The sequence below is a fragment of the Carcharhinus amblyrhynchos genome, chromosome 33 (assembly GCF_965287045.1).
Source record: "Carcharhinus amblyrhynchos chromosome 33, sCarAmb.v2.hapA, whole genome shotgun sequence".
Lineage (NCBI taxonomy): Eukaryota > Metazoa > Chordata > Chondrichthyes > Carcharhiniformes > Carcharhinidae > Carcharhinus > Carcharhinus amblyrhynchos.
In genome coordinates this window covers 10,829,745-10,843,872 of record NC_137356.1, presented here as the reverse complement: position 1 = coordinate 10,843,872, position 14,128 = coordinate 10,829,745, and the positions used below count along the sequence as shown (strand labels likewise).

Genomic DNA, 14,128 nt, shown 5'->3' with positions numbered 1-14,128 from the left:
AGAAAACGAGGAATTGAAATCACGACTGAGGCAAAATTCAGTGTCTATCCGATCCCCGGTTCAGCTCAATATCGAACGGGTGGCACAGTGGTTAGCACTGCTGCCTCAGCACCAGGGACCCGGATTAGATTCCTGGCTTGGGTCACTGTCGGTGTGGAGTCTGGGTGCTCAGGTTTCTTCCCACAGTTCTGAAGGATGTGCAGGTAAGATGGATTGGCCATGCTAAATTGTCCCTTTTTCTTTTTTTTTTAAAAAAAAGTTTAATTATAAGTCATAAGTAAGCTTTCATTTAACACTGCAGTGAAGTTACTGTGAAAATCCCCTAGTCGCCACACTCCTGTTTGGGTGCACTGAAGGAGAATTTAGCACAGCCAATGCACCCTAACCAGCACGTCTTTCGGACTGTGGGCGGAAACCGGAGCATCCAGAGGAAACCCCTGCAGACACAGGGAGAATCTGCAGACTCCGAACAGACAGTGACCCAATCCGGGCCCCTGGATTTGTGAAGCAGCAGTGCTAACCACTGTGCCACCGTGCTGCCCTATACGTCATAGTGTCCCAAGATGTGCAGATGATGAATTGGCCATCGTAAATCGCCCCTTAATGTCCAAAGATGTACAGGTTAGGTGGATTGGCCATGCTAAATTGCCCCTTTGGTGTCCAAAGATGTGCTGGTTAGGTGGTTTGGCTAGGCGTATCACAAGATAGCTAATAGATGAAAAGAACACATGGGTCCATCCTTGAATACCCACTGTGTCAAACTGGGTATCCTTACTTGAGAAAGGATATACTGGCACTGGAGGGGGTGCAGAGGAGATTCACTAGTTTGGTTCCGGAGTTGAGAGGATTGGCTTATGAGAAAAGACCAAGTCGACAGGGGCGAGACTCATTGGAATTCAGAAAAATGAGGGAAGATCTTCTAGAAACATAAGATTATGAAGGGAATAGATAAGATAGAAGCAGGGAAGTTGTTTCCACTGGCAAGTGAAACTAGAACTCAGGGACATGGCCTCAAAATAAGGGGGAGCAGATTTAGGACTGAGTTGAGGAGGAACTTCTTCACCAAAGGATTATGAATCTGTAGGATTCCCTGCCTGATGAAGCAGTTGAGACTACCTCATTGAATGTTTTTAAGGCAAAGATAGATAAATGTTTGAACAGTAAAGGAAATGAAGAGTTATGGTGAGCGTGTGGGTAAGTGGACCTGAGTCCACAAAAAGATCAACCATGATTTTATTGAATGACGGAGCAGGCTCGAGGGGGCCAGATGGCCCACTCCCGCTCCTAGTTCTTGTGTTCACTGCTGCCTCTCAGCCTCAGGGACCCGGATCGATTCCCGGCCTCAGGTCGCTGTCTGTGTGGAGTCTGCACATCCTCCCCGTGTCTGCATGGGTTTCCTTCGAGTGCTCTGGTTTCCCCTCAGCGTGAAAGACGTGCTGGTTAGGTGCATTGGCCATGCTAAATTCTCCCTCAGTGGACCCGAACAGGTGGTCACTAGGGGATTTTCACAGTAACTTCATTGCAGTGTTAAATGTTAGCCTACTCGTGACAGTAATAACAAACAAACTAAAACTCTCATTTGTGATTGAGAGATTTGTTTTCGTTCTCTTCCTTTCCAAACATTGATTTCTTTTTGTATTTAAAACTCTGTCTTTGTTTGTCTTGTGAAGTAACATCCAACCTTTTCACCTTTTTATGTAACCTGGATTTCTCTCTTGCCCACAGGCCCTTGTCGCAGGCTGTGTCTTTCAGCATTCCCTTTGGCCTGGACAGCGACGTGGACATCGTCATGGGCAACCCGGTCGGGTTAATGAGGTCTGTGAGCTCCGACAGCCTCGCGACCAATGCCTACCGGTCCCAGAACTGTTTACCCAGGGCCGCGTGCGATTCCCCGGAAGACACGGCCGGCTACCTGGGCAAGGAGGAGCTAGCCAATGAGAACGGGTCGCTGGCGTCGCCGAGGACACCCAGAAAGGTGTCACCGTTGTCCACTAAGATAGCGGAGAAGGAGCACCACAGGCCCGTTCAAAATGGCGTCATCGACGATCACAATAACTACACGGAGCTGCCGACCATTGAGGAAGCGTTAAAGATAATACACAATACGGATAAACTTGAACCCAGACTCCGACCTGAAGGAGCGCCGGATGGATTCTTCCTCCACAGACCCGACCTGCCCGAAGGCTTCCTCAAACCCAAGGCCGTCCCGTCCAAGTTCGATCCCAATAATCCCTACAAGCCCACGGATGTCGCCAACGAGTCCGGCGGGGAGCCGGTCAGCGGCGGCGGGGTCGCTCCGTCGGAGGACGGCAACTTCTCGCGGGACGACGACTCCGTGCTGCGGGACAACAGCCTGGACTCGGACGTGGAGGACGGCTCGAGGCCGGCTCAGGAGAAGGACTCGGGCAGCAAGGACGAGTGCACCTCGTGCCTCAGCTCCATTAGCTCGCAGGCCGAAAGTGTGGCCTCCTCCGGCTCGGGGGTCAAGATGACCAGCTTCGCCGAGAGGAAGATGAAGAAGATCAACCCACCCGACTCCAACTCCCAGAAGACCACCCCCGACAGCTGCAGCGACCTGAATGACCAGCAAATGGCCTCCTGGGTCCAGAGACCTGAGGAGAGTGCCAGCCAGAATCAGGCCCTGGCCTCGGAGATGACCCAACTGGGGATTAGGTTGGAGGAGAAGAGGCGAGCCATCGAGGCGCAGAAGAAGAGAATCGAGGCCATTTTTGCCAAGCACCGGCAGAGGTTGGGTAAGAGCGCCTTCTTGCAGCTCAAAAAGAAAGAAGGGGGAGAACCGGAGAACGGAGCCGCAGGAGATGAAGACAAGAGGAAGTTGTCCCTGGAGGAAAGGTTGTCTAAGATTGAGGATGAGGAGGATGAAAGCCCAACGCAGCCAGAATTTAAGGGAAGGGATGGCGAAATGTTGGAAAAAGATGGCGAGGAGAATCCTAGCAAGGGTGACGGAGATAAAGACGCTAAGCTGGGGGTATCTGACTCCCCCAAGGAGCCCGAGGTGGAGACAGACATTGGGGAATACAACAACGCAGTCGCCAAACTCAATTCGGCCTTGTCCTCGCTGCAGATCGACATGCAGCGCCTGGCCCAGCAACAGGAGACCCTGATGGAGAAGAAGAATGTCCATGCCTGGGTCATCCCGGCCCCCAAAGCGCCCGCCTCGAGGCCCACCCGCGATTTCCAGCCCCCCCGCTCCGCTGAGTTCTCCTCGCCCTCCCCCTCGCCCTCGCGCAAGCCGCCGACCGCCACTGGCACGCGCTCGCCCCAGGCCGCCATGAAGAAGGCCAACGCCGCTCCCCCCAAGAGCCCCCGGCACTCGCGGCCCGCCGAGCTGAAGATCACGCCGCTGACCCGCGTCTTGACGCCCCCGCAGAATGTCGACTCTTTGCCCCACCTCCGCAAGTTCTCGCCCAGCCAGGTGACCGTCCAGACCAAGTCTTCCATTTGCTTCGGCGAGGGTGAGGAGGAGGAGGAGGAGCTGGAGGTGGACGTCAGGCCGAAGCAGAGGCCGGTTGGACCAGTCACGAGCGTCACTGGCCACTCGCATGACCCGTCAATGGTGGCAGAGCCTGATCCGCTGACCTTTGACCTTGAAAGCCAAGGCAACCTGCGGCCCGTGGGGCCAATCGTAGCTCGAAAGACAACCGGCCCGACAGAGGAGCAGCCTGACGGTGGGAAAAAGGACGCGACCACCATTGTCAAAAGGACTAGTTTGATCGAGATACCATTGTCTTCCTTAAAAGGCCTCGAGGAGAGTGAGGACAGGACAGAGGTTGCGAGAGACCCCACTGGTGACCAACTGGACTCTGAACAGAAATCTGTCGGGTTCTTCTTCAAGGTGGGTGAACTTTTACTTTGGCACTTTGATTTTCCCCTCTTCAACTCAACCCCACAGGGGACCCAATGTGAATGCAGTGTCTGGTTACCACCACAACTTTAAACCTACCACAATGCGCACATGTCAGCGCTGGACTGGGGTGAGGCACAGTAAGGATGTCTCAACACCAGGTTAAAGGCCAACAGGTTCATTTGGAATCACGAGCTTTCAAAATTCTACCAACTGTCCTGGTTTCAGACAATTCACGCCTCTCTAACGTATGCTTATCCCTCTCTCCGCTCGCACTGTGTACCTGTAAAGACCGGATTACCTGTAAAATCTCGCATTCTAACCATTACCTTGCAATTGTGTCTCTGACTATGTATGCTGTGTTTGTCAAATCTACTCTTCACTCACCTGGTAAAGGAACAGCGCTGTGAAGGCTCGTGATTCCAAATAAATCTGTGAACACACCATATCATGGGTTTGGCATAAGACTACTTGTGAACGTGTGGAGTCTGCACATTCTCCCCATGTCTGCATGGGTTTCCTCTGGGTGCTCCGATTTCCTCCAAAGATCTGCAGGGTAGGTGGATTGGCCATGCTAAATCGCCCCTTAGTGCCCAAAGATGTGTATATTAGGTGGATTGGCCATGCTAAATTGCCTCCCAGTGTCAGGGGGACTAGATGGGGTAAATTCCTGGGGTTACGGGGATAGGACTTGGCTGGGATTGTTCTCGATGGGCTGAATGGCCTCCTGCACTACAGGGATGCTATGATTTTCCCCCCAGCCCTGCAAATTTTCCTCGTTCAAATGTTTATTTTGAAAATTATTGAAACTGCTTCTCTCATCCGGTTGGGCATTCTGAGCGATGGAAAAACGCATTCTCTGCATTTCACCCCCACCTTACAGCCACTCAAGTAGAAGCATTGTTCTGGGGGAGGGGGCATTATCTATATGAATATCTTGCTCTGGATGGTGTTTCTGCTGTATGGGATTTAATGTTTAAGCGGTTTATTCTCTAATACTAAACTAACGAGCCGAATTGGAAATTTGGCTTGATTTAATAGAAGGTGAAAATCAGTGGGGATTTAATCAAGCTTTGTGAAGAATGCTGACCAACAGTACATCAGTGAGATCCACTCTATTCATAGCACAGGAATCATTTTCAAACATTATCCTTGTGTCAGGCTTGGCTCAGTGGGTAGCACTTCTGAGTCAGAAGGTTCAAGTCCCATACTTGAGCAACAGTAGAAAGGAAGAGGTATGTTTACATCGCACTCTTCCCAACCTTCGAACCCCTTATTGATGAACTGTGTCATCGCTGTCCTGTAGGAAGTGTGACAGCTGACCTCTGCATGGTAAGCTCACATAAACACGCAAAGTGGTCATCATACGATGGCTCAGTGGTTAACACTGCTGCCTCACAGCGCCAGGACCGGGGTTCGATTCCTGACTTGGGTGACTGTGGAGTCTGCATGTTCTCCCTGTGTCTGCATGGTTTCCTTCCACAGTCTGAAAGATGTGCAGGTTAGGTGGATTGGCCATGCTAAATTGCCCCTAGTGTTCACGATGTGCAGGTTAGGTGGATTGCCCCTTAGCATCAGGGAACTAGCAGGGTAAATAACTGGGGTCACAGGGATAGGCCTGGTGGTGCAGGTTCGATAGTCCGAATGGCCTCCTTCTGCACTATAGGGATCCTGTGTGTATCTGGTCGTTGAGGGATAAGTTTCGGCAGTGCACTCGAGGAGAATGCCTTGCTGCCTTCGAAGCGGGCTCTTTTACGTGCACCTTAGCAGGCCAAACAGGCCTTGGCTTAATTTCTCACGCGAAAGACAGCACCTCCAGCAATGCAGGGCTCCCTCTGTACTGCAGTGGTGTGTCAGCCTTTTTGTGCTCTCAAGCTCTGGAGCGGGACTTGAACCCAGAACCCTGTGCCTCGGAGGCAGAGGAGTGCTACGTACTGAAAAACACTGATATATCGTAGAGCGATGATCCAGTGCATCACCGAGTGCTGAACTGTCGGAGAGGACACTGTTCAAATGAAATGTTAATCCAGGTTCCTCACTAGTGATCCTATTACTCTGTTCTTTGAAGAGTAGTGGAGTTATCACGAATGTTCTGGTCAACATGTCCTCAGGTGAAACCACTGAACAATATATTACCTGCTCATGATCAAGGCTTGCTGTGCCCAAATCGGCCATGGCATTTCCTACTTTGACTGTACTTCAGGTGTAATGGGGAGGTGATAGCCTAGTGGTACTATCGTTAGACTATTAAGAAACTCAGATGATGTTGTGGGGACCCAGGTTCAAATCCCACCACGGCAGATGGTGGAATTTGAATTCAATAAAAAATATCTGGAGTTAAGAATATAAGAACTAGGAGCCTGTCTGCCAATCATGGCTGATCTTCTCATGGACTCAGCTCCACTTACCTGCCCGCTCACCCTTAATTCCTTTACTGTTCAAAAATTTATCTATCCTTGCCTTAAAAACATTCAATGAGGTAGTCTCAACTATTTCACTGGGCAGAGAATTCCAGATTCACAACCCTTTGGGTGAAGAGGTTCCTCCTCAACTCAGTCCTAAATCTGCTTTCCCTTATTTTGAGGCCATGCCCCCGAGTTCTGGTTTCACCTGCCAGTGGAGACAACTTCTCTGCTTCTATCTTACCTATTCCCTTCATGATCTTATATATTTCTATAAGATCTCCTTATTATCCTGAATTCCAATGAGTATAGCCTCAGTCTCATAAGGCAACCCTCTCAACTCCGAAACCAACCTAGTGAATCTTCTCTGCACTCCCTCCAGTGCCAGTATATCCTTTCTAAAGTAAGGAAACCAAAACTGTACACAGTACTCCAGGCATGGCCTCACCAGCACCTTTATATAGCTACAACGTAATCTTGCTGTTTTTAAACTCCATCTCTCCAGCAATGAAGGACAAAATTCCAATTGCCTTTTTAATTACCTGCTGCACCTACAAACCAACTTTTTGCAATTCCTGCACAAGGACACCCAGGTCCCTCTGCACAGCAGCGTGGTGCAATTTTTTACCATTTAAATAATAGTCCATTTTGCTGTTATTCCTACCAAAATGGATGACATTTACCATCATTGTACTCCATCTGCCAGACCCTCACCCACTCACTTAGACTATCTACATCCCTTTGGAGAATTTCAGCATCCGCTTCACACTTTGCTCTGCCAATCATCTTAGTGTCATCTGCGAATTTTGACACACTGCTCCCCAACTCCAAATCATCTATTTAAACTGTAAACAATTGCGGTCCCAATACTGATCTCTGAGGCACACCACTAATCACTGATCGCCAACCAGCAAAGCACCCATTTACCCCCACTCTTTGCTTTCTGTTAGTTAAACAGTCCTCCATCCATGCTAATACGTTACCCAGAACACTGGGTAAGAATCTGCTGATGACCATGAAACCATTGTCGATTGTCAGGGAAAAACCCATCTGGTTCCCTAATATCCTTCAGGGAAGGAAATCTGCTGACATTGCCCAGTCTGGCCTACATGTCACTCCAGACTTTTGAATGGACCTACCTCGCATTAAATTGATCTTTCTCTACACCCCTAGCTATGACACTACATTCTGCATCCTCTCCTTTCCTCCTTGCTTATGCATTGTATGCTTTGTCTGTATAGCGCGCAAGAAACAAGACTTTTCACTGTATCCCAATACATGTGGCAATAATAAATCAGATCAAAGAACCACAGCAACGTGGTTGACTCTCAACTGCCCTCTGAAATGGCCCAACGACTCACTCAGTTCAAGGCAACTAGGGATGGGCAATAAACGCCGGCCCAGCCAGCGACACCCATGTCCCACAAATGAATACAATAAAAGGGCTTTCGGACATCCTGACATCATGGTGGAAACGCCATTGGTGGGAAAATGGATAAAGTTTTAACTTGAATTAGTGAAGGAATGGGAGTCGGAGAAATATAAAACAGGGAGGAGAGTAAGTCCCCCGCCCCCCCCCCCCCCCCCCCCAGGATGGTAACCATAGAGACGTTAATCGTAGGGTTAATTTAAAATATTCCTTCACAGAAACCCTACAGTGCAGAAAGAGGCCATCTGGCCCATCAAGTTTGCACCGACCACAATCCCACCCAGGCCCTACCCCCACATCCCTACACATTTACACACTAATCCCTCTAACCTACGCATCTCAGGACACTAAGGGTCAATTTTAGAATGGCCAATCAATCTAACCTGCAAGTTTTTGGACTGTGGGAGACTTCCAATCTTCCAAGGTGCTGTGGTAACATCACTATTAAAATAGTGAATGCTCGAGTTCATAGAATCCTGGCATTACAGAAGGAGGCCATTCAGCTCATCACGTCTGCACTGACAACATCCCACCCACAACCCCACGTATTTTCTCTCTAACCTATGCATCCCGAGATTTAGCATGGCCAATGCGCCTAACCAGTACATCTTTCAGACTGTGGGAGGAAACCGGAGCACCCGGAGGAAACCCACGCAGACACGGGGAGAATGTGCAATCTCCACACACTGACCCAATCTGGGAATTGAACCCAGGACCTTGGTGCTGTGAGGCAGCAGTGCTAACCACTGTGCCACCGTTCCACCCCTATCCAATCATAGACCCATCCAACCCATTATTGTAGTACCTGGTGAAGTAACTTTTTAATTAACGATTTCAGTGCACTGCGTAAACTTGTCAGTGGGAAGCAGTACCAAACCAAACTTCTTTTGATATTTTGGACTGGTTTGTGGAGACTCCTATTTCTTCACCAATTCAAGCAGTTTTAATGACCCTCTCTTGTTTAATTGGATTGTGAGCTTTGGCCACCATGACCGCCCCAAGTTTTGATTGATTGATTGTCGCGTTAAACCAGTGTAGTGTCAGGCCAGGGTTTAGAAGTTTCTCAGGTGGATAAGAACACTTTGTGCAATTGTTTTTTGTTTCCCCGGTTGTTTCCGATGTGCTGCAGGATGAGGAGAAGGCGGAGGAAGAGATGGCCCTGAAGCGAGCGGCCTTGATGGAGAAGCAGCAGAAGAGAACGGAGGAGTTCAGGAAGCGCCGAATGTGGCTGGAGGCAGAAAAGGAGCAAAAGAAAGAGGAGAGCAGGTGAGACCAGACAAAATCATCGCTGCGTAGCTTGAATCTGACTCCTGCCTTTCCACATCTATTGGTAAAGGCCTAAAGTAGGGCCAGTGTTTCTCATCAAGTCCTCCCATTGGGATTCTGGCTTCCCGTAAAATGAGCAGTGGGATTTATTGTTTGATGATAGGCTACTTTGCAATATTTGCTACATTCTAAAATGGGTAACAACCTTGTAGACTTTGGTTTTGTATTAGATACCTAACTCGTGGGCAGCACGGTAACACAATGATTAGCATTGCTGCCTCACAGCGACAGGGACCCGGGTTCAATTCCCAGCTTGGGTCACTCTCTCTGTATGGAGTTTGCATGTTCTCCCTGTGTCTGTGTGGGTTTCCTCTGGGTGCTCCTGTTTGCTTCCGCAGTCTGAAAGATGTGCAGGTTAGGTTGATTGGCTGTGCTAAATTGCTCCTTTAGTGTCAGGGTAAATACGTGGGGTTACAGAGATGGGGCCTGGGTTGGATTGTTGTTGATGGGCCGTGTGATCTTCTTCTGTTTGCATGTTCTACCCGTGTCTGCGTGGGTTTCCTCTGGGTGCTCCGGTTTCCTCCCACAATCTAATAGACATGCTGGTTAGGGTGCATTGGCCATGCTAAAATTCTTCCTCAGTGTACCCTAACAATGTGGCGACTAGGGGATTTTCACAGCAACTTCATTGCAGTGTTAATGAGCCCACTAATACAAGAAATAAATAAACTTTACTTGGCCATTGGAAAGGTAAACTAAAATGGAATTGCGAATCTTAGTCCACAGTCTGAAAGATATGCAGGTTAGGTTGACTGGCCGTGCTAAATTGCTCCTTAGTGTCAGAGGGACTAGCAGGGTAAATACGCGGGGTCACAGGGAAAGGGGCTGGATGGGATTGTTGTCGATGGGCCATATGTCTCTTTCTGTTTGCAAATTCTCCCTGTGTCTGCGTGGGTTTGCTCCGGTTTCCTCCCACACTCCAGGCTTAGATGGATTGGCGGTGCTAAATTGCCCCTTAGTGTTGGGGGGACTAGCTAGGGTAAATGTATGGGGTTATGGGGATGGGGCCTGGTTGGGATTGTGGTTGGTGCAGACTCAATGGGCTGAATTACCACCTTCTGCACTGTGGGGAATGTAATCATTCTTCTAATAGAAATAAAACTGTGGTTCTCGCTTCTGATATCCAATATCTGTTATTGAAGAAGCTTTCATGGGCAGATTGGGATGAGGGCAGGATTGATGTCACATTGTCAAGGCCCATGCTGTGTTGGCGCATCAAAAAAAGCGGCTTCTCTTTGTGCGTCCTTGGTCAGCGTTTTAAGAGGGATGTAACCTTTTTTTACCCTTTCACTTCTGCAAGGCAACAAGTGGAGGAGGAGAAAGTGGAGAAGAACTTCATCAAACAGGAGTACCTGCGACGGCAGCAGCTGAAAATCATGGATGACCTGGACAAGGTTCTGAGGGCAAAGAGCTCGGCGAGCAAAGGGAGGAAGCCCCGGCCCAAGTCATCAGTCTTCCGGGATGATTCCGTGCTGACCCGCAGCCCAGTGAAGGGCCTGCTAGGTGGGTGCTCAAATGTCCTTCAAAAGCTTCATTTAATGTCCGTTCCAAAAAGAATGAGGTGGCGTGGGGTGAGAGAAAAAGAGGCAACCCCCATGAACAGTCCCTAATTGGTTCATTTATAGCTTGGTGGAGTCCAATGGTTAGGTAGATTGGCCATGCTAAATTGCCCCTCAGTGCTCCAAGATGTGTTTGTTCGGTGGATAAGCCATGGTAAAATGTGTGGTGGTTACAGGGCTAGAATGAGCATAAAGGCCTAGGGAAGGTACTCTGTCAGAGAGTTAGTGCAGACCCGATGGGCTGAATGGTCTCCTGCACTCTAGTCATTCCATGATTGTATGAAATTTGTGGTGAAATTTGATTTCAATAAAAAAAAACTGGAATTAAGAATCTACTGATGACCACCGCGCTGTACTCCAAAGCCACAGCAATATGATTCTCAACTGCCCTTGGGCAACTAGGGATGGGCAATGAATGTTGGCTGGCCAGCCAGCGATGCCCATGTCCCACGAATGAATAAAAAAGTAACAATAAAATCCAGGTCCGATTACATTCTGGATTTAGATAAACTCTCTTGTCTCGTTGGGTATGACACAAACTTAGAAATCAACTTGAGGGACACGAATGACGTACCAGTGTCTTGCTAGAGAAACTAACAAAAACTACCAAGGATGTGCTGCTCAGCAAAGTGCTCACTTATGCCATGAGTGATTGGACTAAAGAGTTTGATGATCAGCCCATCAAGTCTACATCAACTCTCTCTGGCAGAGTACCTTATCTGGCATTTTTTGCCTAGGCTAATCCTGTAACCCCCACACATTTTACCGTAGCTAATGATGGTGGGATTCGAACCCGGGGTCCCCAGAACTTTAGCTGAGTTTCTGGATTAATAGTCTAGCAATAATACCACTCGGCCATTGCTGCCCCTCCTGTGAACATGCCTCTAAATTTGCACTGTTCCCAGCGTGATGAGAGAGTTTCTTTGAGAGTATAATCCACAGTTGCTTGGCAAGTGCTTCCTTTCAGTGAAGGCGACTTGCACGCGGTTACATTCTGAGTCGTGTTAGAATTCCATCATCTGCATGTTCCATTGAACTGGGCGTCTCTGGGCCAGTATTGGTTTAAAAGCTACATTGAAAGAATCTGGCTCCATCATGATGCAGTAGACATTTTACATGTTTCTCATTTCTTATTTTCTTTCCTTCCATCCAAATCGGTGATCTTTGTTTAGAATGAGACCAGTTCCTCTTTGACAGAGTTAAATCCTCCCTCCCCATTGTTTCCCAGTCGTATCCTCAATGCCGTAGTTCCACAGATACGGAGTCGCTCTGTACCTGCATTCGGTGTGCCCACTGTGAATCTTACCAAAACAGCTCAGGCATCCTCAAAATTCTGCCTTAAAGCTGCAAAAATGTTGCCTCGACATTCTTCGATCGATTTGGCAAGTGGCGTGGTGGCACAGTGGTTAGCAGTGCAGCCTCACAGTGCCAGAGACCCAGGTTTGGGTCACTGTCTATGGAGAGTCTGCACATTCTCCCCGTGTCTGCGTGGATTTCCTCCAGGTGCTCCGGTTTCCCCCCCTCAGTCCAAAAGTTGTGCTGGTTAGGCTGCACTGGTCGTGTTAAATTCTCCCTCAGTCTACCCGAACAAGAGTGTAGAGGATTTTCACAGTAACCTCATTGCAGTGTTAATGTAAGCCTACTTGTGACACTAATAAACTGGGAAAAAAAGCCACGTAGGTCGATATTCAACATGCGCTGGGTTGCAGGCGGCCACGACTGAACTAATTGGTATTACACCTCTGTAACAGAAGGGGCAGAATAACACGATGTTTTGACCTGGCACCAGTCAGAGTTGAAGGTCGTGTGCCTGAGGGCGTGCCGCACTGTCAGAGCTGTTTTTTTTAATTAAAGGGAAACCCTATCTGCTGTTTCTTGCTGAAGTACCAGGTGTGTCTCCCCTAATGTAGCCTCTGTTTCCAAGAGTGCTGAGAGGAGGAATGAGTCTCCACGATGCCCTGTCCATACTTATCCCTCAATCAACACCACAGAAGTAAATTAACTGGTCGCTTGTCACACTGCAGTTTGTGGGATCCTGCTGTTATTGGTGTTATTGGCTACTATTGTTTCCTACATAACAAAAATAGCACTGATTCACAAGAGCCTTGTTAGTTAAGAAGGGCTTTGATGATTAAAAAAAATACAATAGTTTATGCAAGGCCTTCTTTCAAAGCTGTCATTGAATGTAATGCTCCATCTAGTGTCAAAGGTGTGCAGTTGCGTGTGTGTGTGTGTGTGTGTGTGTGTGTGTGTGTGCGCACGCGTGCGTGTGTGTGTGTGTGTATGTATGTATGTGTATGTGTGCCCATAGGACAGTGTGGTGGTACAGTGGTTAGCACTGCTGCCTCTTGGCGCCAGGGACCCGGATCCTGGGGCCTGTTGCTGTGGAGAGCTGTCCCCCTCTATCTCTGGGACCCCTCCTCTGCCCCCAATTTCTGGGACATCCTCCCCTCCACTCCCTCTATATCTCTGGGGTGGCACACCCCTCCTTTATCTCTGGGGCACCCCCACCCCAAATCTCTGGGACATCCTCCCTCCATTCCTCCATCTCTGGGGCACCCTCCACTCCCTCTCTCTCTGGAGTACCCCCTTGGTAAACTGCCTCACCAACACCTTATTGCCCTTTGAGTGAAGCAGGTAAAGCTGGCAATGGAGATGGCCTGCCACATTGCCGCACGGCACTTTGAGTGAAAGGTTTTCACTGAATGATGATAAACACGTGTCCAGAATCTTTTCTCTTTGTTTTCAGGCTCCAGGCTTAATAAAGTGTACTCTCGTTCCACACTCTCCCTGTCCACCATGGTCAATGACTCGGCCAATAGCCTCTCGGTCAAGAAAAGCCCAAGGTAAAAGCATCTCCTCTTTGCTATTTGTTCACCGGAGATGGTGGCTCCTTCCAGTAGCAACCTAGGGTGTTACAAGATGGGTAATATGACAGAGACCAGTTGGGCCATGTTAGCTTTATCTATCGGACATTGGACACTCGGTCACCTTCAGGCTGACCCCAAAAGTCTCTGCCTCCTGTGTGTGTGTGTCCATTAAAATCAATCCAAACTTCACTCAGACCTTGTTGCTAGGACTGGTGTTCCGTTTGGCCTTGAAGCTCTCAGAATACTGAAAGGCCCACATAGCGCGGACGCGGGGAAGGTGTTTCCATTAATCGGAGAGACTAGGATCCGAGGCACAGCCTCAGAGTAAAGGGACGACCCTTTAGAACCAAGATGACGAGGAATTTCTTCAGCCAGAGGGCGGTGAATCTGTGTAATTCTTTGCCACAGAGGGCTGCGGAGGGCAGGTCATTGAGTGTATTTAAGACAGAGTTTGGGAAGGGGAGTCAAAGGTTACGGGGAAAAGACGGGAGAATGTGATTGAGAAACATATCAGCCATGATTGAATGGTGGAGCAGACTTGATGGGCTGAATGGCCTAATTCTGTTCCTACATCATATGGCCTAATGAGCCCTTTGTGCTATTTTCAAGACATGCCAGCATCTATCCACTCTACACCAGTGAGCTACTACTGGTTAGCTCAGTTGGCTGGTTGGTGA

At 48.9% G+C, this 14,128-nt stretch overlaps 1 protein-coding gene across 1 annotated transcript in view; it reads left to right on the top strand.

Annotated features, from left to right (window-relative positions):
• Positions 1-14,128, top strand: part of camsap3 (calmodulin regulated spectrin-associated protein family, member 3) — a 171,177-nt gene that overhangs the window by 150,628 nt on the left and 6,421 nt on the right. Inside the window, exons 11-14 of the mRNA XM_080216729.1 lie at positions 1,726-3,856; positions 8,826-8,962; positions 10,323-10,525; positions 13,331-13,427. Of these exons, the coding sequence (XP_080072855.1) occupies positions 1,726-3,856; positions 8,826-8,962; positions 10,323-10,525; positions 13,331-13,427 (2,568 nt within the window). The remainder of the gene's footprint in view (positions 1-1,725; positions 3,857-8,825; positions 8,963-10,322; positions 10,526-13,330; positions 13,428-14,128) is intronic.